This window comes from Calypte anna, chromosome 4A (genome assembly GCF_003957555.1).
Source record: "Calypte anna isolate BGI_N300 chromosome 4A, bCalAnn1_v1.p, whole genome shotgun sequence".
Taxonomy (NCBI): Eukaryota; Metazoa; Chordata; class Aves; order Apodiformes; family Trochilidae; genus Calypte; species Calypte anna.
In genome coordinates, this window is record NC_044248.1 from 42,181,105 (window position 1) to 42,203,712 (window position 22,608).

Genomic DNA, 22,608 nt, shown 5'->3' on the forward strand with positions numbered 1-22,608 from the left:
TCATATGTTAAACTCTAGTATACAAACGTGTTTGCTCTCATGTTCTTATTTTTGTGAGTCAGATTTTGAGGGAGATATCTACAAGTCAAGAATGTTGTGGTTCTGTCAAAAGCCATAGTTCAACCTTCAAAAATCCTGTGTAACCTGAGCCTTTTATGAGGCACCTCTCACTTGTGACCTGTTCTGCACTCCTGGATATTTGTCTTTATAACCTGACACATCTCAGGGGGTTGAGCAACATTGCTCAAGAAATCTGAAATTATTGGTGAAATACACTGTTTACACCCAAAGGTGATTGGGGATTTTTGTTTCCTTTTTTAACCTTAATCCTGGAGCTATCTCTCTCTTTCTTCAGCTATGTCCTTTAGTGGTGTTTGCTGCCATGGAGAAACTTTTTTGCTACATGAAAGCAGAGGAATCTGAGTTCAGTCTTCAGTACACACAGTTGCTTTCTATGGATTTTTGAAAACATGCTGCTCTGTGTAGCTCTTTAAAAATACTTTTTAATACTTTTAAAGAGGTGTTTCCACACCTCTTTAGTTGCTTGTTGTTTAGACAAGCACTTTGCACTACATTTGTATCTCCAGTTTATTTGTGGATCACCTCTGTGTCTGAGTGTGGATAGAGTAGGAAACAATCCCTTTGTAAACAAAGCCCTGGGTTTGCTTCTGAAGGTAATTTGGGAGTTCTTGTAACATGAAATGTTTATTTATAAATTAATATTTCTTTAATTCTAAATGCCAGCTGTCTCCTGTTCCTATGTTTGCGTTTTCCTTCTAAACTGCTTCAGTTTGCCTAAGTGTTTTTTGTTTATATTTATTACTTAAATATTTGTGTAAATCTACATGTTACAGTTCTTTGATTAATAACATGAGAAGTATTTGCCCCTGGGTGAACACTTTTCTCCCTAAATCAGCAGCTGGTAAAACAAAACTATTATGATTCTTTTTTTCAGTAGCATTGCTTATTTTTCAGTTTACTGGCATCTGTTTGCAACTTCAATGGGGTTGGGTGCTCTCTTACCCCCTGGAATTGTGTTTTGCTTAAATCTTTTACTCTCTCAGTCAGTAAGTTTGTTTCTACTGAGATACAATCTCAAGGAGGAAATAGTTTCATTGATAATGAATGTACATCTTAAGTGAGTTTGCATGTTTATTTTGAGAAAGATAAAATGTCAAAAATAAGAATGGAGAAATTCCTTTAAATTCACTACTGAGCTTTAGTAGCAGTCTACTCAAATTTGTGTCTGTAACTCCTTCTTGACCAGGACACTGGTGACCTTTTTCTCCTACTTTTCCTGAAACTTATCTACATCCCCTGGAAACTCTCAAAGAGTTTTCTTGAATGTCCAGGAGTCACAGAGACAGGTCACACTTGCCATGCAGCAATTTTCTGCTATGCCTGTATTTCCCTTATTATGGTAATCTATCTCCACTGTCTCCACCTCCCTATCTATTTCTGAATAAAAGCAAGACAAATATGCCATTTTTTTTATGGGTGTTCTGAGGAGAGCCACAGAAATGGCTCAGAGGACACGTTGGTCCTGGGCATGCAGGAGGTGATCCTTGAATAATATGGGCCATTGTCTTGGGTCAGTGTAGTGGTGTTTTGGAAGCTGGGAAGTGGCCACAGGGGTAGCTCCTGAGGAGCTGCTGGAAGCTCCCTGGATTCCAATCCCTGTCCCACCTCTGCCCAAGGAAGATACGGGAAGCTGGATGAGTCTCTGTGAGGAACATACTCAAGAAAGGGAAGATGAAACTGGAAAAAATGAAAAAAAAAGAGACCTGGAGAGGAGAGGATGAAGTGAGAGAGCAATGCCTGAGAAAAGACACCCAGGTCAGTGAGGAAGGAGGGAGAAAGGTGCCTGAGCAGAGGATTGCCCACAGCCCGTGGTGAGATGGCGGCTGTGCCCCCACAGCCCATGGAGGAGCACGGGGGAGCAGTCCCTGAAGGGCCATGGTGGCGTAAATGTGGATTTGTAGCCCCTGAAGTGTCCTAGGTGGGCAGAGGTGAAGCTGCAGCCTGTGTGGAATCACAGAGAGGGTCAGATGTGGCTCTGCAGCCATGTAGGACCCCGTGTCACAGGAGGTGACTGTTCCACAGCAGCCGTGACTCTGTGGGCAGCCCAGCTGGGAGCAGTTCCTGAGGGGCTGCACCCCATGGGAGGGACTCATGTGGAAGGGTTCCTGAGGGACTCCCTGCCATGAGAAGGACCCTGCACTGAAGTAAGGGAAAAATGTGAGGAGGATGTGTTTGCTCTGGATGTAAACTGGACAGGCAGAGCACTCCTTGCTGCACCCTTAGGCTCAAGTTCTGGATTCACTGATTTTCCATCTAGTCCTTCCTCACAACCCTTTGTGATTATACCCACTTTGAAGTTGCAGGATGGGTGTATTTGACCTTTTTGACCTCCCTCAATTAGGATTCCATGACTGATTAACAAATGTGCTGGGAGGGAGGGGGTAATTACACCTGTAAAATTAATTAAATTATTTCTTTAAAAAATCTAATCAGTTCTTTCTGCATTTTGTAGGAATGCTCTTCCTTTTTTCTTTTTTCTGATTTAGAATTTGTTTTAAAATTATGGTACCTGTTTGGCCTTTGGTCCCTGCAGAGTGTATCCTTCAAGAAGACATTGTCTGAAATGCATATGGTAGCACTGGTGTTGTAGTCTGAGGCCAGTCCTGTACAAAGTAAAATAATGGAATATTAACATTAAAAAATGGAGGAAATCCAGGATTTCTGAAATCTCTGAAACCAGTGTTGTATCTGCCAAGGGTCATCTCTCTGATACATGAGCTGCTGGGGTTCCATTTTTGGGAAACTTGGTGTTGGGCAAGTGCTTCTTTCCAGGAGCACAGCTGGAGCAAAGCCTTACAACCAGGTTTAGAAAGAAGGAATTTGCCAAGAGTAGTAGCAGGAAGATATTTTGAAAAATACTTCCTTTTTTTAGCATACATCTGCTGTCTGGAGAATGCTAGGAAATATTTACACACCTCAGTGTTTTAATAATTTAACAGGTAATTATTCACTAGGTTGCTGACAATATGATGTGAAGATAGTATCTTGAGAGGGTTGCTTGAGAATTTTCCCTTGAGAAATACATAAGGAGATAAGTTGGTAAGCTCCTGGATGGTTTGCACAGATTCTCAGGCAATTTTATTTTTTAAGAGCTTCAACAGAAAATAGGACTTCTAATTGGCAGGTAGGCATTTCACACTGCTCTGGAGCTCTTTTGTATGGATAGCTAAACCAGAGTTACATGGAAAAGATCTGTTTCTGTTTAACTGGGTTGTTGCACTTAGAGGTCATCAAATAAGACATTTCAAACACCACTACGTCTCTAATTCCATCACCTCTAATATTCATTTTCTTCTTTTAAAGTCTAGGGATGCCATCAAGCTGGATGACCTGAAGGCAGAGGTATCACCACGGATTTCAGCAGAAGATCTGATTGATTTGTGTGAGTTGACAGGACCCAGTCATTCCAAAACACCTGTAAAGAAAACAAAGCCTAGCAAGCCAAAGCTGCTGGTGGTTGACATTCGGAACAGCGAAGAGTATCCTTCAAATCTAAGTGCCAGCCTGGCCAAATCATTTCCTTATTGTCTGCAGACAGTGGGATACTGAAATGGGGAATAATGGAAAGGGATGTGTTAGAGGTACAGTGGAAGAACCAAAACAAGGGGGGTTTTGCCACAGAGAGACCTGGTTTGCAGGGAAGAGGACAAATGTACTTTTGCAATCCCCTTTCAAGCTGCAGATCGAGTGGAAACACTTTGTACCAGCAGCACAGGTGCTTTAATGCTGCTTTTTTTGTTGTTTGGGGTTTTTTTTTGTGACAGTTGCTGTCAGCAGACCTTTACCATCTAATATAACCAGTATTTGGAAGGGTGTGAGGCTTTTCCAAGTAAGTGCAAAGGGAAATAGAGAAGCATTGATAGCTCATGTGCTTTCCCAGTCCCTCAGTGGAACATCTTTTCCTATTGAGTGCCTTCCTGCTGCTATCAGGTAATACAGCTCTAAGGCCTCTGGTCAGCCTATAATCAGAACAGTCTTAAACTTAAACCTGAGTATCTTGAAACTGTTCTTAGGAATAGTTAATACCTTACTTGTTCTTTTTCAAATACATCGTTCTTTGAACGTGAAGTATTTTTCAAATTGTGTTTCTGAAGTATCATAGCTGTGGGGCTGGGTTTGTTGTTTGGGTTTGGGAAGGAGGAGTCCTTCTTCTAGACATGGTTTTCCAGGAGCATGCATCTTCATCAACATCCCTCTGAAAGTGGAAATAATTACAAGATGTTAGTAGAGGTAACCTTTAACCTTATGCCAAGAATTTGGGATTATACTTGTTATTGGTTGGTAGTAAATATTGCTCCTTTTGCAGCAGCAAAGGTGATGTAAGCAGTTGGCTTTGCAGTCAATGTACTCCTCCTACCTTGCTGTGTCACAAGGTATACTTCAAACAATACATAAAAGAGAAATAACAAAAGAATCATGACCTTTAGTCAATCTTTTACTCTGAGGAAAAAGGATCATTCCTTTCATGTATGTCTGGCTTGTTCTTAAATATCTTCAGTGAGATTCATCACTAAAGATCTTAACAGCATCTAACAAATGCTATTGACAGACTGCATGCATATTAAAAAAAGTGTAAAGTCTAGACAATAAAGTGAATGGTGGATCATTGCCAGTATTTGTGTTAAAATATGCAGTAGAGTTAAATAAATAATATTTGCACCTCATTTTTTAATCTAGCTTCTTGAAGTACCATTAAAAGGTAATAATTGTGCAGAAAAACACTGCCACTACATTTTAGTCTATTAAATATTTTGCAATATTTATGACAAAGTAGGATGAAGCAGATAACTATTACTTATGCAAGGGTGAAATTATTCTCACATAGTAAACATAATGCTGTAATTAGAATATTCTAAATTAAAAGTGTTATTTTTCAAGGGATTACGATTTTATTGTGTGCCAGACTTGAAGCTGTAATGTGATCTGCTGTGTAGATAAAACATAATAGTCAAAGAACACAAAAATTTTTCTCTTTGGCTTGCATGTATTGATTTCATGCATCAATTGAGGATTACAATGAAGCAATGTGTCTGAGTAGTTTGACTCTTTATTTTCTGGATTCCAGTGGCTTCTTTACTCCTGGATCTAGATAGTTGAAAATGTGAAAATATGGTCCTCAGAAAACAGTGCAAATGAAGACTATTTTCTGAGAAATAATTTCTTCATCAAGAGATCATACTATTTGGACTCCAACTACCAGAATTATCCCTTGAGTGAGTTGGTTTGTATGATGGCTGTAGAAAAAATCATATGGTATAAGTGATAGTTCTGTCCTTTTTTTTCCTCTGTCGTGTCAGAATTTGTTTTCTCTCTGTGGGTAAACGAGGTTTGTCAAAACAGAACAGCACAAAAGACAAACAACAGTTGTATCACGAGAACCAGGATGAAGAGCAGGTTCATCCTATAGATGTGCCTGTGCCAGAGTTTTCTCTGCCTTCCAGATGTCCTTAACTGATGTTCCCAAGCTTTAACCGTGGGCACATTTCTGGCAGCATCAATGTCCCGTTTGCATCAGCATTTACTGCAGAAGGGGATCTTGTCCAGTGCCCATCCACTGCCACTCTGCAGAGCTTCAAAGGAAGAGTTGTGGTGATTGTGGGAAATGCAGTTAAGAACACAGCTGCTGTAAGTATTGTTACTGCAATATATATGTTTCTTCTTAGATCCCTTATGATCCCTGCTTGAAAAGGGAAAATCAGTTTTCAGGGAATTTTTTCAATCACTTTTCTACAGACTATTTCCAAGGAAATGTATAGAAGATGTATAGTGGAAACATCTCAGAATGTTTATTGCCTCATTTCTATTTACTTTCACTCCAGAAGTTTCATTAGATCCCTTCCACTAAAATGTGTCTGGCTTCAGAAGCACAAATGGACCTGCACTTTACTATTCTGTGCAGCACCTAATCTTCAGATCACCTATAAAGTTTCATGGGTATCCCTTTGTGTTTTAAGATGGGTTTATAACCAGAAACCAGCTTCAGTATACACTGAAGCTTCACTCAAGACCTTTTTACAAGGCCTAAGGAAGCCAACAGTTTTCATTATCAAGTGCTTACTTCTGAATTAATACATATTGTATTTTAATAATATAAATTTTAATTCATTATATTGTAAATATTAAATTTCTAAATGGTATTTTATATATATGATTTCTAAGTGGAAAATTAAAAGTGTGGGTGTTTAAAATTTATTACCTGGTGAAATTTGAGTCTTTGCTCTTACTTTCAGGAAAGTTTATTTTGAAACCAGCTATTAAATACCTGTTTGTGTAGGCTTCTTTTCAAGTCTTTGCATGTAAGTCCTCTAAGTTACAGTTCTGTACTGATAGAATGGGAAATGCTCCTTTTTGACCAGATCTTCCTGTAAAGAATTTTTCCTTGATCTTGTCTGCACTTTTTTTTTCCCACCCACATATTATGTGTTTGCCCAAAGTTGTGCTTTTTGTGCTTTGAACTTCCATTCAGCTTATGCTATTACTGTAACCATTAACTAGGCAGGATGTGTTGTTGTGGGGGGGCTATAGGTGCCTATTTTTCCCTTGTTGTTAAAGTGCCATCTCATTTATCTGCTACCCCTTAATATAAGAAGTGGCTGATTTAAAATAATCTTCTGTTCTGGGTCTACTTTGATAAGTGTTGTTTAAAAAGCTGTAGACTGGGGTGCTTTCAGAGTGGAGAACTCTTGAGTGAAGTCACACAGCAAACCAGACTGCAGTCCCTGAGATTTTTGTGTGGCATGAAGAACTAACAAAAATATTGTGGCAATGGATGGGTACTAAAAAAATTGGTTGATATTTCTCCTCCTGTTTCTAAAGTACCTCTCTGTCTTCTGACTCTTTCAGAGTAGGATATTAACATTTATTCCCTGGCAGTGTTTTTCACAGCAGTCTTTTTTTGGTATTCTGGTACAGTATGTTACTCCTCCTTCCCTCCCAACTTGCTCTTTAATTACTAAGTGTCACAAGAATGTCTGTGAAAATGAATAATGTGTACATAGCAACCCTGCAGGCTGGCCTGAAGGGTGATGGGAACAATGCTGCTCAAGCTCTTGTGTTATGAGACTCTTCACTGTAGACAGTCTTAAAATGTGGTTGGATTCGTGTAAATCACACTTGAAAGCTGTGATTTTACTGCTTGGCACAGGGTAGTAGAAATATTTTGATAAATGCTCCAACGTGCAAATTATTAAGACTTTTTGATGGTACTCACAGGACCAGTACTGGTAAGCTTTTTGTATTCAGAGCAACACCAACACACGGTAAAATTTTTAACATTTGCCCAAATTTTTATATGGATTTGCTGTGATCTTGTCTCTTTGAAAGCCTGACTTCTTGTATCTGCATGATTGAGTCCCAGCTGACTGCATCCAAGTGCAAATTACAGTGTTCTGGCTCAGTAAGAGTCACTAGGGAAAGCATTTTGTGTGGAACTGATTGATGCCTTACTTAATACAAGAGCAATGTTCTCAAAGTCTTCACCAAAGCCATCCCATAGTAGCCACTTAACAAGTTACTTACATATTCATCCTAACATACATATTACTTTTTTTGAAAACAGCAAGAGGGAGTTCAATTTAAATGCCAGTTGCAGCCAGTAAAAACAGGGAAACTGAACCATCTTGAAGCACGTTTTGAAGAAAGGTCTCCTGGGGCAGTAAGGAAAAAACTTAAAAGTCTTGTAGCATCCCTTTAATCCTGTTCCTCAGATAAGCATGGCTGTTATCCCCAAGTAGTGTTTTTTTGTCTAAATGAAACCAGAAGTATTACAGAGAACTGTAATGGTCTGAGGAAACAGGTGTATCTCAGAAGTAAAGGCAAGAGGAGCATTTGATAAGTTAGAAAGTATAATCCCCTTATAAATGACAGATGTTTATTTCTATTTGAAATTAATATATACCATGGAAATTTAATTGTGCACTCATTTTATATGTTTGAGTATATCTCTTTAAAATGTAGGTAGGTGGTTTACCTGTAACTAGGTTATTCAGTGGACTACAAATGACATATTCAGGTGTCTGTCAACTTCTAGTTGACACTTTATGGTAGCGTTTATAAAGATATCAGAGCCCATGTGTGAAGTCCAAGGTGGCAGTTTCTGCTGCAAAATGTCTGTGACATTAATTTAGAAGACCCTCTTGAGCTTTTTTTGATTCATCAAGTTTTGCTCCTTTTAGACCACTGATTTTTTTCATCTTTTTAGGAAACACTGATTATTATTTTTTCTCTTCCTTAATATCCTGGACTTTAGTTACTGATATTTAAATATAAATGAATGTCATGCTAGGGAGGAAATGTATGTAGCTATTTCAAGTAGTCCTTCCTCTCATGCCCCTCCATCAGTGCACATGCCAGGAATAACACTCTCCTGTGTTTTGAAACTTCATCACAGTATATTTTGGCAGGGCAAGATACCAGGTGGGGTTGGAACATTTCAGAAACATGGAGAACAAGTTCCCATTTCTGTCTCTAACAGACAGACTCCTCTGGTAGAGGAATGCATAAACATTTAGTGAGGAATAGAACTATAAAAAGTCAAAGCTTTAATTAGAAAGACTGCAATGCTAGTGACTACTTTATCAGAATTTACTGTTTCTGCTTTCCATGGCACAGTGTGGGAAGGCAGAAAGTAAAACTAGAAATGCCTTTAGTCAGATAAAATTCCATTACCCTATAACATAAACCTGGATACTTCTTTGCAGTGTGGAGACAGGTGGATCTGCAAGCTCTTGGAGGCTGATGCTTGAAGTTTGGTGGCAGCTCTCAACTAAGGGCAATGCCTGTGCCTCTGCACCCCTGAACTGTAATTTATTCCCACAGTGGTGAGGTACCAGTCATGGTGCATTCTCTGCTCACTGAATTTGCCCTGCCTGGATATTAAGATGCAATATTTTGAGCTCCTACTGCTGTTCTTGAGTTGGTGATTTAGTTGTGCAAAGTCAGTTATTTGGACATCATGCACTGACTGGAATCTGGAATAGTATAACAAATCATTTGAAGAGTTAAAAAGGTAGTTATAAGCATTTTAAACAGTCCATTGGGAGGCACGTGGTGATATTACAAATGGTGCTAATTTTTCAGTCAAGGAGAAAGCAACAATCTGAAATGGCAGGGCTGTCTTTCTCACAGGTATTGGAAAAAAAGGTAGATGTATTGTAGTTTCAGATTAATCCATTTTGGTGGCTTGCTTTTTGATGTAATGCAATCAGTATTTCAAAGGCAATTTGACATTTGATGCACAAAATATTCTTCCTTTGCTTTTGGGTTTTTATAACGTGATATGCAATTTTTTTTCCTTTGATTTTTTTTCTTGTTTAATCATCATTACTACTGTGATACAGGAAATACTGTTCTTCATCAGTGTAGCAACTTTTCATGAAGTTGGTACATGTCAGTTTCCATCTCCTGGTCCTGGTTTATGGAATGAATCAATTGGGGAAAGTCTTTCACAGAGTTGGGGTGCACATGTGTACTTGTACCATGTACCCTGCCTGTGGGTGGATCAGGGGGGCAAGGGAGAGGACAGACCCCAAATTTATATCTGAGATCTGAGAGATCAAGTTATGTCAGACAAAGCAGATCTGGAAGGTAAGCAGATCACTGTGGCATCAAACTGTGATGCTTATTCACTTGGGAACCCACAGAAAGCAGCAAGGTGTTAGATTGATGCAGAGGAAAATATCTTATTTCATGTTTTGAGAGGGATTCCAGGGATTATTCTGATATTAAATAATCCTGTTAGAATGAGGAAAAATCCTGCCTAAGCAGAGATAAATAAAGTTCAAGGTTATGAGCACGACCACCCAGTTCAGCCCAGCTGTTTCAACAGACAGGCTTGGGTTCCTGTGTTGGATTAACTGGTGTAAAGAGAGAACTTCTAGAGTCTGATAATTTTCCTTTTGTTTAATTTGCTTTACTTAACACCAAGTTATTTTGAGATAAGGACTTTAATAATAAGCACTTTACTAATGATTCTTCTGTTTCAGTTTGCAGCTCATCTAGTGAAAAACAAGTACCCAAGGGTTTGCATCCTAGATGGAGGAATCAACAAGATCAAGCCAACTGGTCTCCTCACTGTTCCTTCTCCACAAATTTAAGTGACTGTGGACATTCAGGACTGTCTGAACAGGGGAGTTACCATACAAGATGGATATCCCAGACCCAAAGGGCATTATGGCATCCTCAGTGTAGATGCTGTCCTGATCATCAGTGCCTCGGCCTGCAGAGCTAGAGCATGGGAACTTTGCATTAATTATTTGGGATAGACCTCCACTTGGACCAGATTAAAACTGTGAATCTTCAGGCTTTCAAAGAAACATCTTTCAGAACTGATGTAGTTCAAAACTGGCTGAACAAGTCTGAACACAAAAAGAGCAACTCAGCTGGCATGTGGTATCTTTTAAATATTTCTGCAGGAAAAAAGTAAGCTGGCACTTGGTGGCTGTAAGCTACACTTAAATAGATTATTTTTCAGAAGTATTGTACTGTGAATATTGAAAGTAATAAGATGAAACTATCGTGTGTGTATCCTGTGAAAAAGTGTGTTCTCTTAATATTTTAAAAAGTAATCTTGTGGTCTACTTTCTTTCTGAGAAAGCATTTTTTCATCTGGATTGGAAATAAAGATGTGTCCCAGACTCAAAGTCACTGTAAGAGCTGCTGCTGAGTCAATCCAAACTGTATCATATCCTGAAGAAGTGGAGAAGACCTGTGGGGAATTTAACATTCTACTGTAAAATAACCAAAATTACACCAAAGATCTGTTCACCTTACAGTATTAACTTGCACTGTTAATTAGACACTATGCTCTTTATTAGAGCATTGTTTGGGACATGGCTTTTTTGGGATAGAAGCCCACTTTTTAAGGTAATAAGGATTTGCTCTTGAGAATAGTTTTTAGTTTGGCAAATGGAACATTGCAGCAGCTGATTTAATTTCATTCTTCTTCTGTCACAAGAGATTTCCAAACTGAGGCTGAGGGGCATCAGGAAGAAGGCTGGGAGCAGTGTCTAGGTCAGAAGCAAAATGATGATTTGTTCTGAAAGATTTTCAGTGATGGTGTGGTTGGTGTATTTGGATTCTTGTTGGTTTGGAAGTTGTTGGGTTTTTAACTGAAACCATGGAAGGTGAGACCTTATGGAAGATGCTGAAAGAGGAAATCTTTGCTCTTGCCTGTGCAGGAACAGATCATCAGGTTCTTCTGTTAGCAGAGGGTCTCTGCAATAATCTGCTGAGTCTCATGCTGGTTAGCTGACTTTAGAAATTACCTGGAGATGGAGAGGAGCAATGAGGGTAATGACAAGCTTCCTGATCCTGGAAAATCATCCACTGTGATCAAAATTTTGCTTGGCTTCATGGAACATGAGAAGGATCTTGTGACAGGTTGTGTCAGAGAGATTCTCTATGAATTTAACCACATGGACAGAGAAGACATCATTGCCAATGCCCAGCAGCACAGACAGGATATTGGTGATTGCAAGGAAGGAACAAACCAAGTTATGACCTCAGAGAGTTAACCCATAGAGTACATTCTGAACACAGCACAGATGCTTTATAATGCAAAAAAAAGATACACAGGATTAGAGTGAATACAAAGCAGAGAGTAAGGTGATGCCAGCTAGGTTGACTGAAACTCTTCAGTTTGGAGAAATAGGCTACCAAAATAGAGTGTCCTTTGCTGGAAGTACATGCTTAAAATGTGGAATTCTGTCACCAGAAGAGGCCAACAGTTTATAAAAATACTCATAAAGAAGGATAAGAGAGCTTTGTGGCAGAGCTCTGCCTCTGACTATTAATCACAATGCTTGAAAAAGTTATTCAACTCAGAGCCTTCCTGAACTGTTGACTAAGAGAGGCTGGGAAAACACACCAAAGATTTCAGATGATTTCTTACACTCCCTTTTCAGGTATTTGCCTTTGGTAAGTGGGCATTGGGCTATATGCAATGCAGCAGTTCAGGTGATAATTCTAAATTTAATCCCAGTTTGGTATTTCCTTCACCTTTATACAGGTACTCAGAAAAGGATGGTAAGGACAGAGAATAAAATGCTTTAGAGAAAATACAGTTTAATGTGTGCCCAGCTACTTGTTCCTTTGGTAGGTAGGAAAGGTAGGAAGTATTTTGTATCTCCTATTGATATCTTCATTCTTATATAAACCAAGTTATCTTTTGAGTTAAAAATATGTAGTTGTTTTAAATGTTGATTATCTATAGATTTCAGCTATAATGGAGTCCAGTCTTCTCTTTCAGTTTAGCTGAGTAAGATTCAAAGCCTATATATTCCATTTGTGTATGGATATACTTTTGACAAGAAGACTTAAAAGCTGCCATAAAGTAAAAGTTTATGATATAAAGTAATGTTTGCACTTAGCTGTCAGGAGATGATGTGAGGAGGGGTGTGCATAAAAGCAGGAAATGTCAAGAACTGCTAAACAGTATCAATTTTTTTTCCCATGTAAATAGAATTAACTAGAAAGTTCTGTGTCAACCAGCTGGTTATGGCTGCTACTTACTGACATACCTGCACATACTACTTCAGTGAACATTTCTGAAATTCTGCCTAGAAATAGGCATTCTATGCCTATTTATTTTTATTTAGTTATGTAGGGCAAGAGCTCAATGACTAAGTTAATTTTTGGTCTCTGTTTCAATAGGGAAAGAAAATTTTTGCATTTTGTTGTGATTTCTCATTCAAGAATTTTAACTGGTTTTGGCAGTGTTTTCCCAGTTTGTTTGCCAAAATGTGTTTGCTGTCTTAGGCCACCAATTCTGGTGGAAATGGGAGCAGTCCAGAGATCACTGGATCACTGTCAATCACTGTTATACTTAATATTCCCTAGCTAAAATAGTATTAAATTTTTCTCCTCTTTGTCTGTCTAGGGTTATCTGACATTGTCATTTTACAGTCACAACATCTGATGGTGTCAGCTCTTCCCAGCTGAGCTGGCCAAAGGAGGAAAAGTCCTGTGAGTACAGAACAGGTACATGGAATAACTGGGTGGTTTCATGAGATCCAGTGACTATGGCAGGAGCTTGAGCTCTCAGGCTATTATTCCCTGCTTTGATACAAACTTTTGATTACATCTTGGATAATCAGGGAGGCTCAGTTTCCCTCACTAAAATGAGGGTAATAACACCTCCTAATTTTACTCAGTGCAGAAAAAAAATAGTGAGTACTGTGACCACCTGAAATGTATGAGGGTGGGGACAATGCAGACACTAAAGACTCTATGAATTCTGCCTCATTAATTTTGCAAACGAGCCTTTCACTGCTAAACACTTTAAAATTTGGACTTGAGCTTGAAAAATTTGTTCTCATAAGGGTCAGGATTTACATACAGTCTGTAAATGGTTTCAGTGGGATATGCTGGCAGAGTCATCCTGCTACTGTTGATTGTTAAGCTGTTTTGCAGACCACCCATTCTGTCTGTGCAAGAGAACAAAGCCACATGGGGCATTCGGTGCTGAGATTTGTTCTTACTGATTTCATTTAGTTGATTAAAAAAAAAGTAGTTTCCTGCCTGTTTTCCTTGTGAAATCTTAGGCTGACTGCAAATCCTCTTAAAGCCTCTGCTGACCCTGTTTCAGGTATCATTTTCAGGAGAGGGCTTTTTAGTAAGAAACCCTAGGAAATTCAAGTATCAGCAGGCACGAGGGTTGTTTTCCTGGCCTGTGTTGTACTGATTCAGCAGGATACTTGTGGAGATGATCAGAGGCACTGTCAGGCTGCAGATAATGTCATGACTCCCAGCTTTAAGTTATGCGTAGGCTTAAATACCTTAGATAGTTTATTCTGCTCCAGCTAGAAATAATGAGCAGGGATGATCAAAACATCAAGCTTTGCCTCAATCCACCCAAAGACCTAAGAATTCTCTGCTGCATTGTTGGTTTTTTTTATTTAAACCAAAATTTAAAATACGCCTATAGCCAGGGAGCCTTAATCGAAATAAGGAATAATAGAAGAATAATAATGAGAGTATTTTGAGGGAAAGAGAAGGGGGTAGAAACAATCAAAACCCAAACAATTCCACCCACTGAGGGTATGTTGAAGGGATTATGCATGCAGATTCAGGAGCTTCTTGCATTCCCACTTGCCAGCAGTTGCTATCAGAGAGGAGGAGCCTTTCTTGGCTGCAGTCAGGTAATGTTTTGTTGTTTTGTTTCATGGGCCTGCTCTGTGGGAGGTGCTGCTCATGCAAAGGCTGCCTTTCCTCTGGGATGTAGTAGTGGTGCAGCCTCCAAGGAGAAAAATTATCTCATTAACTCTTGGCGAGGAGTGAGCAGAGAGCCAGGATGCTCCCCGTGTGCACAGCGTGGTCTTCATCACACAATACAATTTGTAACTGCTGATTACTCTTTGGGTGATGTTGAAAGCCAGCCTGTCAATCCCCACCTAGAGAGCAAAACCAGTAAGTAATCCTCCTCCCCCAGCTCCTGCCTAATTCAGTGCAAGCTTCAGAGAAGAGGCAGGCAAGCCTTGCTGCAAGTAACCTTTGGTCATATGCAGCTCTCTAAAGCTATAAATGAAGTGGGCCTCTTGAGATATGGCTAGGGCTGGAGAACATGGGTAGTGTCGGGGGGAGATGCAGTGGGATATTACTGGAAGAGTTTGAACATCAGAGGGGAAAGAAGGGCTATGGGAAACATGGGAAAGTCAGATAAAATATTTGTGTAGGCATTCAGAATGTACTGTCAGCACAGAGGGTTTTTTACCACTAAAAAAAGTGTAAATTGTGATATCTTCAGTGTCCAGAGTACTTGCAGGTAACAAAGAGGTCCCAGTAACCTGTTAACTACAGAAAACATATGGGAGGAACTTACTATGGACAGGGAACAAAGGGATTAATGTCACTTGCTGAACAAGTTTATTATCCAGAAACTCTCAGCTGAGTGCAAGTCTGGAATGCATCTGTTCTCCTAGAACTGCACCAGTGTCACTGTGTCATTATTTTTCATGTGTTTACTGCCTTTGCTGAAGCTGCTGTTTGCTTTGCAGAGACCCAGGCCTGGCTCTTTGTGAAGTCTCAGATGCAGCCATGCATGAATGAGGAGCACTTCTCACTTGGTGAGCCAGCAGCTCAGAATTTGAAAACATGATGTGCAGAACATTTCATGGAAAAGATAAGATTATCAGATACTCAGTTCTGTCTCATTTAACATGACAGCTGTACTGTAGCACACTCATGATGTATGGCTATCCTGAGAAATAAGCAATTTATTTGATATAGTATAGCACATTTTCTGGTCCAGTTTCTTTGCCCCTCTTTTGGCTAGTTCAGTCCTTGTTTACCAGGTGTATCACTGATGCCAGCGTTGTGGTTTTGTCCTTGCCTAAGGTTTTTGGATTCAGCCAGCTTTCTCTACCTGCTGTTTCCCTTTGGGATTTGTGCACAACTACTGAGCCACACTTCAGCATCTTCCAGTGGCAATGCGTTCACCTTGGAGCTGAAAGGTAGGTGCTAGCAAGACACCTTGGGGATGCAAGCCTCCAGTTATCCCCCAGGGCACAGATTCTGTTCCATGACAGTCATTGTTTCTTCTCTTTTACCACCTCTGAGACTTTAAATGTTGTTACCACTCAGCCTGTGATGAAGGCAGGAAATCTTCTGACATTAATGCAGCAAGCTTGATAGCAAATAGCTTAAAAAAAACTACTACATTTAAAGTACAAGCTCAGTCTGCTGTTGAAAGAGGGGAGCAAATCTGGTTGACCTGCTCAGTGGAGATTATTATGCATTTTTAGCTGAGAACCCAGCTGGTTATTGTCTTCTGTTGGTAAATGTTTCTGCCAAGAGCAGCAATGTAGACCCAGAAGGAGAAAAGTAAAATGAAGCAATTTAAATGTTTTAATGTGAAAAAAATGTCAGCAAGAAAACAATTTGATTCTGATCTGCTCCTAAATGAACACTGAGGTGAGAGACACTGAAGCTGGTAGTAAGGAACATTGTTTTGGCCAGAAACTGCCATATTGCAGTGGAGGAGGAGACTTGACTGCTCCAGGGTTGGATTTGTCTGTCTGTCTGCCCTGCAGTACCATGAAGCAGTCATGTTTGTTCTTCTTTGCCTTGTCAGGACTTGAGTTGCTGCCACAGTTCTGCTGCTCCTGCAAGGAATTCTGCTATTGTTACCTCTTTTTTTTTTTTTTTTTTTTTTTTCTGTGTCCTGGGGTTATTATTTTTTTTTACTTCTGGGTGTGTGCATTTGTGACGTTTCTTGAGTGCATTTCAGGGAGTCTGTTCCAGTGCGAGTCAATGGGATAATATGATAATTTGTCATTTGATACCAGGATTTTGGCAGAGCTACCTGAGCATGACACTTTATAATAGACTGAGCACGAAAGAGCAATGTCGGAGTTTACTCCCAGGCCTGTGTGAACTGTGAGAATGGAATTTCTGAGGCTGTGCTGAGCTGGGGTTGATGTGCTCCACCACTATTTCTTACACCCACCAGTGGGGCAACACAAACATGTGGATAGAGAAATGGTTTGTGCAGACCTATAGTTAATATCCCTGCCTCTGCCTCTGAGTGTAGACACCTCAATTAACTTCTTTAGGACTTTTTTTCCAGTCTTTTTCTGTAGCAAACACAACAAGAGGCAATTCCTTCTTCATATGGACACGTTGCCACTTGCTTCAGACAGCAAAAAGCTGATTGCACCACTAGGAGATGGCCAGAAAGCTGGGAAATGTGAGAGGGCAGGAGGAAAAGAATGGGGTCAGGAGATGGGAGTGAAAGGTTGATTGGTTGGGAGTGCTCTCTCCAAGCAGAGATCATAGGCAAGCAGAAATAACTTGGGGGTTTGAATAAATGGGGTCTGACCTTGCTTACTGGGGAGTTTAATGAGGGTTCAGACAATGAATTCAAGGGGAGGAGATATCTGCCCTTATTTTAATCTTTGTTTATCTTTACACAGTCTTAGAAAAAATGTTCTGTATTTTAAAGCAGGGAACGAGAAGAGAGAGAACAGCAAGCTTCTCTCTAGATGCTATTTTAACAAGAGGTCCCCAAGCTTATGTGGGTCTGCAGCATAATTTCCAATGGACTTCATGGTTTTATTAGAATTAGAGTCACAAACTCAGTTAATCTGCCATTCCCTGAGGGGAAGGGAACAGTACAATTGTTGGAAAGGCTGTTGTTGGTACCCCTTGTTTTACATTATTAATGTTGCTTTTTAAGGTAGAGAAAATTTCTTTATTACAGGGATGAGCAACACCACTTCACTTGGGCTTTGGCTTGCTGTCTGTGCCTGTTGAAACATTGGCAAGAGGTACAAGTTTTTCTTTTCTTTTTTTGGTATGCAGAAGGTCCAAGCTGCAAGACTCACGAGTTGGACACTTCTAAGATGTGATGGAGTCTGAGGGCAGGATCTAAAAGGTGACCCCCTGCCAGATTTGAGCTGCTACCCAGGGAAAGCAGGCAATGGAGGGAAGGTTATTTTTTTCATTTGACAGCTGGCTAATCTTTCTGAATTTGAAAGGTCAGAGTCACGAGGCATAAATGGAGTAATAATAGCAATGTGTGTCTGACAGCATGCCCCACTGCTTTGTGGCTATTAGGAAAATACCACAGGAATTAATTTTTTTAAAATAGCTCAGTGTTACAGGCACAAGGGGTGTGACCATGGCTGCAGGGAAAAAGTTCTGGCTTCTTAGTTCCTAAAGTAAAATATTCCTTTTTGCTTAGTATTTATCTCAAGGAGTCAATTGGCCTCTCATGCCAGAGAAAACAGTCTTTGGGTTCAACAGGTCCTGAGGCAAAGAAACTTTATTATTGTTTGGGCAGGAGCTGGCAAACACTGCCAGGTGCAGTGCTATATACCTGGTGTGACTCCTCCTGGTAGAAGGGAGCCTAAACTTAAAAGTATGCAGCTAAGGATAAAGGCTTTGATAACCTTCTTTTCCTCAAAAGCTCAGGACCACAGCAGCAACAGAGGCTATTTGATTTTCAAAAAACAGGCTACCTCAGCCCAAAGGAACCAGCAAGAGCACTGTCTAGAGGACAATTTGTTTCCAAGCAAAGGAACAAGGTTTAGAAGAGATTATACAAGTGCACAGAAGAGATCACACAAGGAGAAACTTGGCTCTTGGAGTGTAGGCTGCTGTCATCTCATGACTAATCTGACTCTTTTTAGGGTGGTTATTGTAATCTCCAGACAGATTAGAACCAATATTGTGATGTTCAAGTGCAAGGTAATTTATGGAAGGAAACCTAGGGAAGGTTTCCTGCAGAAGAGATGGGGCTGATTGAAAGTGCTCCCTGGGGATGTAGTGACATGGCTGGATAGAAGGGGATCTGGAAACAAAAACTTGTATTGGTCTCACTGTGTCCTCACTTTGATGTCAACAAATGCAGTAGATGCACACTTCCACTAGCCATGCTACTGTAATTTATGAAGAATAATTATTTGCAATCTATTTTGGGAGAAAAAAGTTTAACTTTTCTTTTTAAAACAAGTAATTATAACCTGGCAGGAAGGTATTAAAAATTTACCAAATGTACTGTGTATCACTTTAGTTCAATACTTGTTTGTGACAGTTACCTAGTTAAATCCTAAGCAGGAAGGGCAGTTACAGCCAACTCCATAGGAAGACCTCAGGTCATATCCTCCTCTTCTTCTTGAGGCTCACATGAAACTGGCAGTATCAGTGTGTGAAACTATGATAGATGCTGTTTCTTGTAACGTGGACATTTTATATTGCAGAAGCTCTTAAATTACCTGTGAAACTGTAAAAAAGCTAAGTTGAAAACAGCCATTCTTTCTTATGAGTAATATATATAATGCTCTTGTCATATTACAGTGAATTGCACTTTTATTTGTAAATTTGGTAATGAGCTGATTCTTTGATTGAATTGTCATATTTTGGTTCATTTCACTGCAGTAAAAACAAGACTTTTCATCTAGAAATCAACACAAGATTTCCAATTAGTTGCAAGTAACAGCCTCCTTTACTGGTTGCTTTAAAATAAGGGCAAGGTATTTCAACTATTCACAGATATTTCTGACATTTTACAAAATAACGTAAGAGAAAAAAAATCATTATCATATTTGAAACAAAATAGCTTAAAAATGTTTAAAAAATGCATTGGATTATCCTTTTCAAAATGCTGATACAGTTTTGCAAGAGACTCTCTGTTTGGTCAAATAAACTTTTACTGTACATATTCTGCTTTGTCCTAGGGAACAAACTGGAAGAACATTTTGTAAGAAGCAGGCGTTTGGAATATGACTCCTATTGGTCTTGCAATTTTGTCTCTTTGGACTTTGTGAGAGGCTTAACATGGATTTTTTTCTAATGATGGTCTTATAAAATGATATGGAACTGACATTTATTTTACATTGTATTTAAGTATTTAAAAGATCTGGGACTTATTTCTGTTATGGATGCATTTTTTGAGAGTTTAAGACTGTGCCACTAACAACATTTTATCAATGCTTTTCATTTTCTTAAATGTTTTAATTTTTTTGTCAAATTTAGAACTGTATCAGCAGTGATGATGATGTTCCTCATTTAAAAGCCCCCAAAACCAAACAGAAGAATTCCCTGGGAAACTGCACACCTCATGCATGATACATAACTAAAAAGTCAGTCCAAATTCCGATAAATATTTCATTCCAGCTAGGGCTAATAGTTCTTCTAGTTCTAAAGAATAAAATGTTTACTATATACAGAAGGGTTGGACAGAATATGGAATTTTGACAAAGATGACTCAAGGCATTTCATGGTTTGAATTGTTGGTTTCTGCTTATGTGTAGGCTTGTACTACCTGTGGGAAGGGAACATTCCTGGTGGTGTCAACGGGTTCACTCAAGATGCAAGTTCTCTTCTCCAGTCTTCAAATGAAGCAGGAGTTTCTTGCAGGACTGAGAGCCCTTCAGGCCTTGCTCCTGAGCTAAATGCAAACCTGTACAGCATGATCAGATGCCAGTTTGTATCAGGTAAGGGTTTGGTCTTTTGCCTTCAAAATATTACAAAGTGAAAAGCTGCACCAGCGGTTTTCAATGAGCACCATTAAGTGATTTTGGTAACACAGCCACGGGCACGACCAAGCAGGATCAGAGAATCTGCCCAGCTCCTGTCTTGCACAGTAAGAAAGCATGACTGCCAGTTACCTCACAACTAGAGTCTGTAAATATTAAGAACATAAATATGTTAATAACCATACACATATACACAAAACACGATGGTTGCAATATTACAGGATGCAAGTGCCTACTCTGTGTAACTGCTTGTTGTTAACACAGCTGCAACCCCAAAAAAAATGCTACTTGATATGAAGAAAACCCTTCTTGCAAGGGCAGTGGCAGTAAGCCAAAATTCAGGTCCAGGCTTCTACAAATCTGAGGTGACTCTGAAGCTAGAGCAGTCCCACTCTCTGTCAAATCTAATCAGTGAGAGCAACACTATGGGAAGATAATGAGCATCAATTAACACTGAAACTTTCTGAGATGGAGCTTTTTTTTTTGCCACCATTCCCATCAATTCTCCCTTTATCACGTGTGCTCTTGGTGTGAGCATTCACCTGGCTTATCAGGGGATAAAGTTATTACATACAAAATATGAGTTAGGGGTAAGGATTAGTAGAAACAACCAGCCTGTGATTGGTGTTCCTGAATCCTGGGAGGTGCTCTTCATGGTTTTAAGTGGAGTTTCAGTAAGACTGCATTTAGCAGACCACCAGGAAATCATTCTTCAACTTTTTCTTCTTTTTCATGGAGTTCTGTTTCAAAGCATGGTAGGAGTAGCAGAAGAGCTTGAGGAGACGACTGTGCTGGTCCATTGTCTCTGCTAATGCTCTTCAGAGCAGCGTCCTCTCCTCAAGATCACATCATCTAGTCCAATTTCCCCAGTTCTTCCTTTCCCTTTCTCCCCTTTGAAAATAACCTGGCAGAAGAATTAGAAACATTTCAGTGCAGAAATCAAGTAAAAGGAAAGAAGACTCGATTGAGAGAGGACTCAACAGTAAGAAAGCAAAAGTGTGAGAAAGCTCAGGCAATCATTACTATTTGTTCTACTCAGAATTATGGCTGCTTTTTCTATCTCTGATCCTCTCCTTTCTTCACTTTGACAGGGTCTCTGTGATGACCAACAGCTCAGGACAGAGATGCACCAGCTGCAACATCTGGTGAGGTGAGATGACACGTCCAAGGTATGATCTCTGCACTGCTTTCATTGTGCCTTAGAAGAAACACAAAGAATCCTCTCTATTCTGAAAAAAAAAAATCCAGCTGTCTCATAGAAGCTCTTTTCATTGCTAATGCTCCTTAGTTGTGGGAACTAGAAACATCCATCTTTTATTTAACAAATCCTGGCTCCTGCAGGCCCAGGGTAATCAACAGGAGCTTCAGCTCCTCACAAAATGGCAGCAGAACTTTGGCCATGGGTTTCAGCAGATAAGTAGCAGTCCAGATTTAGCCTGAATACAGGAAATTCCCCAAACATAAAAGCTTGACTACAAAGCCTGGAGCATAAATCAGAGACAACACAGACTGGTCAGCTGTCTTCAAGAAACATTTTCCATTAACCATTACTGGTCACCTGTGCTACTGCTGTAGATTCACAAGGCTGAACTGTTTAATACAGTCAGTGGTTGTGACCATGGCTTAAAAATTATTCAAAGCTCTACAGCAAAACTTTGTAGGAGTCAGCTGCAGGCATGCTGCAGAGCTTGAAAGCATGTGAGGCTGCAATCTAACCCCCCTGCATTATCAAAATGTACTTATTTTCAATATTTTTGCCCTAGTTTAATCAGTTATTAATCCACAGGGGCTGATTCTTCCTGTTTCACAGCACTGTATTATTTAGAGCATTGTTCACAAGGAATCTTGATAGAGGCTTTTGGAAATCCACAGTCTATGCCATTGTTCATTAGACTGCTTTGTCCTCCACAGGGATTTCCTGGAAACAAACTCTGTGCTGTAGCTCACTAAAGGCTCTTCTGAAATTTCTGATGTGTCTGTTGCCGTAGGTGGGGTTTGTGAAAAAAAGAAAACCCTAATTTGACAAAATGCACAATGACTCTCTTATCCTTAGTGTGATTTCATTGGCAGGGAGTAAACCAGAGGTAAACACAGAGGCTGAAATTGGACCCAGATGACAAACATTCCAGTGCTACACCATCAAAGTGTCTTCAGCTTCTCCTGCAAAACCACAGAAGGCAGCACATGGGTCAGGACTTACGCTCTTGATGCCTTGTCCTGGTAAAGTTATGTGTGTCTGTCTCCAGCCATGGCCACCATTTCTTCCCCAAACAGCTGGTCCATGAGCTCCATTTTTCCTTACGAAGACTTGGAGGGCACCAGAGTGCAGTCCAGGCACCTTATGCCTAAAGGACAGGCACAAATCACCAGGCTGAGCCATGTGCCCCAAGGGCAGGATCAGATGTGCTGCTCCTCCTTCTTTGCCTTTGGGATCAGAGATGGTGAGATACTGTCCCCCTGCAAGAGAAAAAGCAGTTAAGTAAGGTGTGGTTTGTTTTGTTTTGATTTTTAATTCTGCTGTGTTGCTGGACCAAGTGCACAGGAGTGATTA

At 39.9% G+C, this 22,608-nt stretch overlaps 2 protein-coding genes across 12 annotated transcripts in view; one reads left to right on the forward strand and one right to left on the reverse strand.

Moving 5' to 3' along the window:
- Positions 1-10,723, forward strand: part of TBCK (TBC1 domain containing kinase) — a 58,184-nt gene extending 47,461 nt beyond the window's left edge. For all 3 annotated transcript variants that reach the window (XM_030449657.1, XM_030449656.1, XM_008505049.2), the window contains exons 24-26: positions 3,385-3,560; positions 5,547-5,706; positions 10,065-10,723. In XM_030449657.1, coding sequence (XP_030305517.1) covers positions 3,385-3,560; positions 5,547-5,706; positions 10,065-10,175 — 447 coding nt within the window. In that variant the 3' untranslated portion in view covers positions 10,176-10,723. The remainder of the gene's footprint in view (positions 1-3,384; positions 3,561-5,546; positions 5,707-10,064) is intronic.
- A 7,928-nt stretch (positions 10,724-18,651) lies between these two features.
- Positions 18,652-22,608, reverse strand: part of NPNT (nephronectin) — a 35,253-nt gene continuing 31,296 nt past the window's right edge. For 8 of the 9 annotated variants that reach the window (XM_030450112.1, XM_030450111.1, XM_030450114.1 and 5 more), the window contains 2 exons: positions 22,258-22,514; positions 19,006-20,961 (listed from right to left, as the gene is read on the reverse strand). In XM_030450112.1, coding sequence (XP_030305972.1) covers positions 20,866-20,961; positions 22,258-22,514 — 353 coding nt within the window. In that variant the 3' untranslated portion in view covers positions 19,006-20,865. Of the gene's footprint in view, positions 18,803-19,005; positions 20,962-22,257; positions 22,515-22,608 lie in introns of those variants that run through there. The other variant, XR_003987541.1, reaches the window with a different exon arrangement.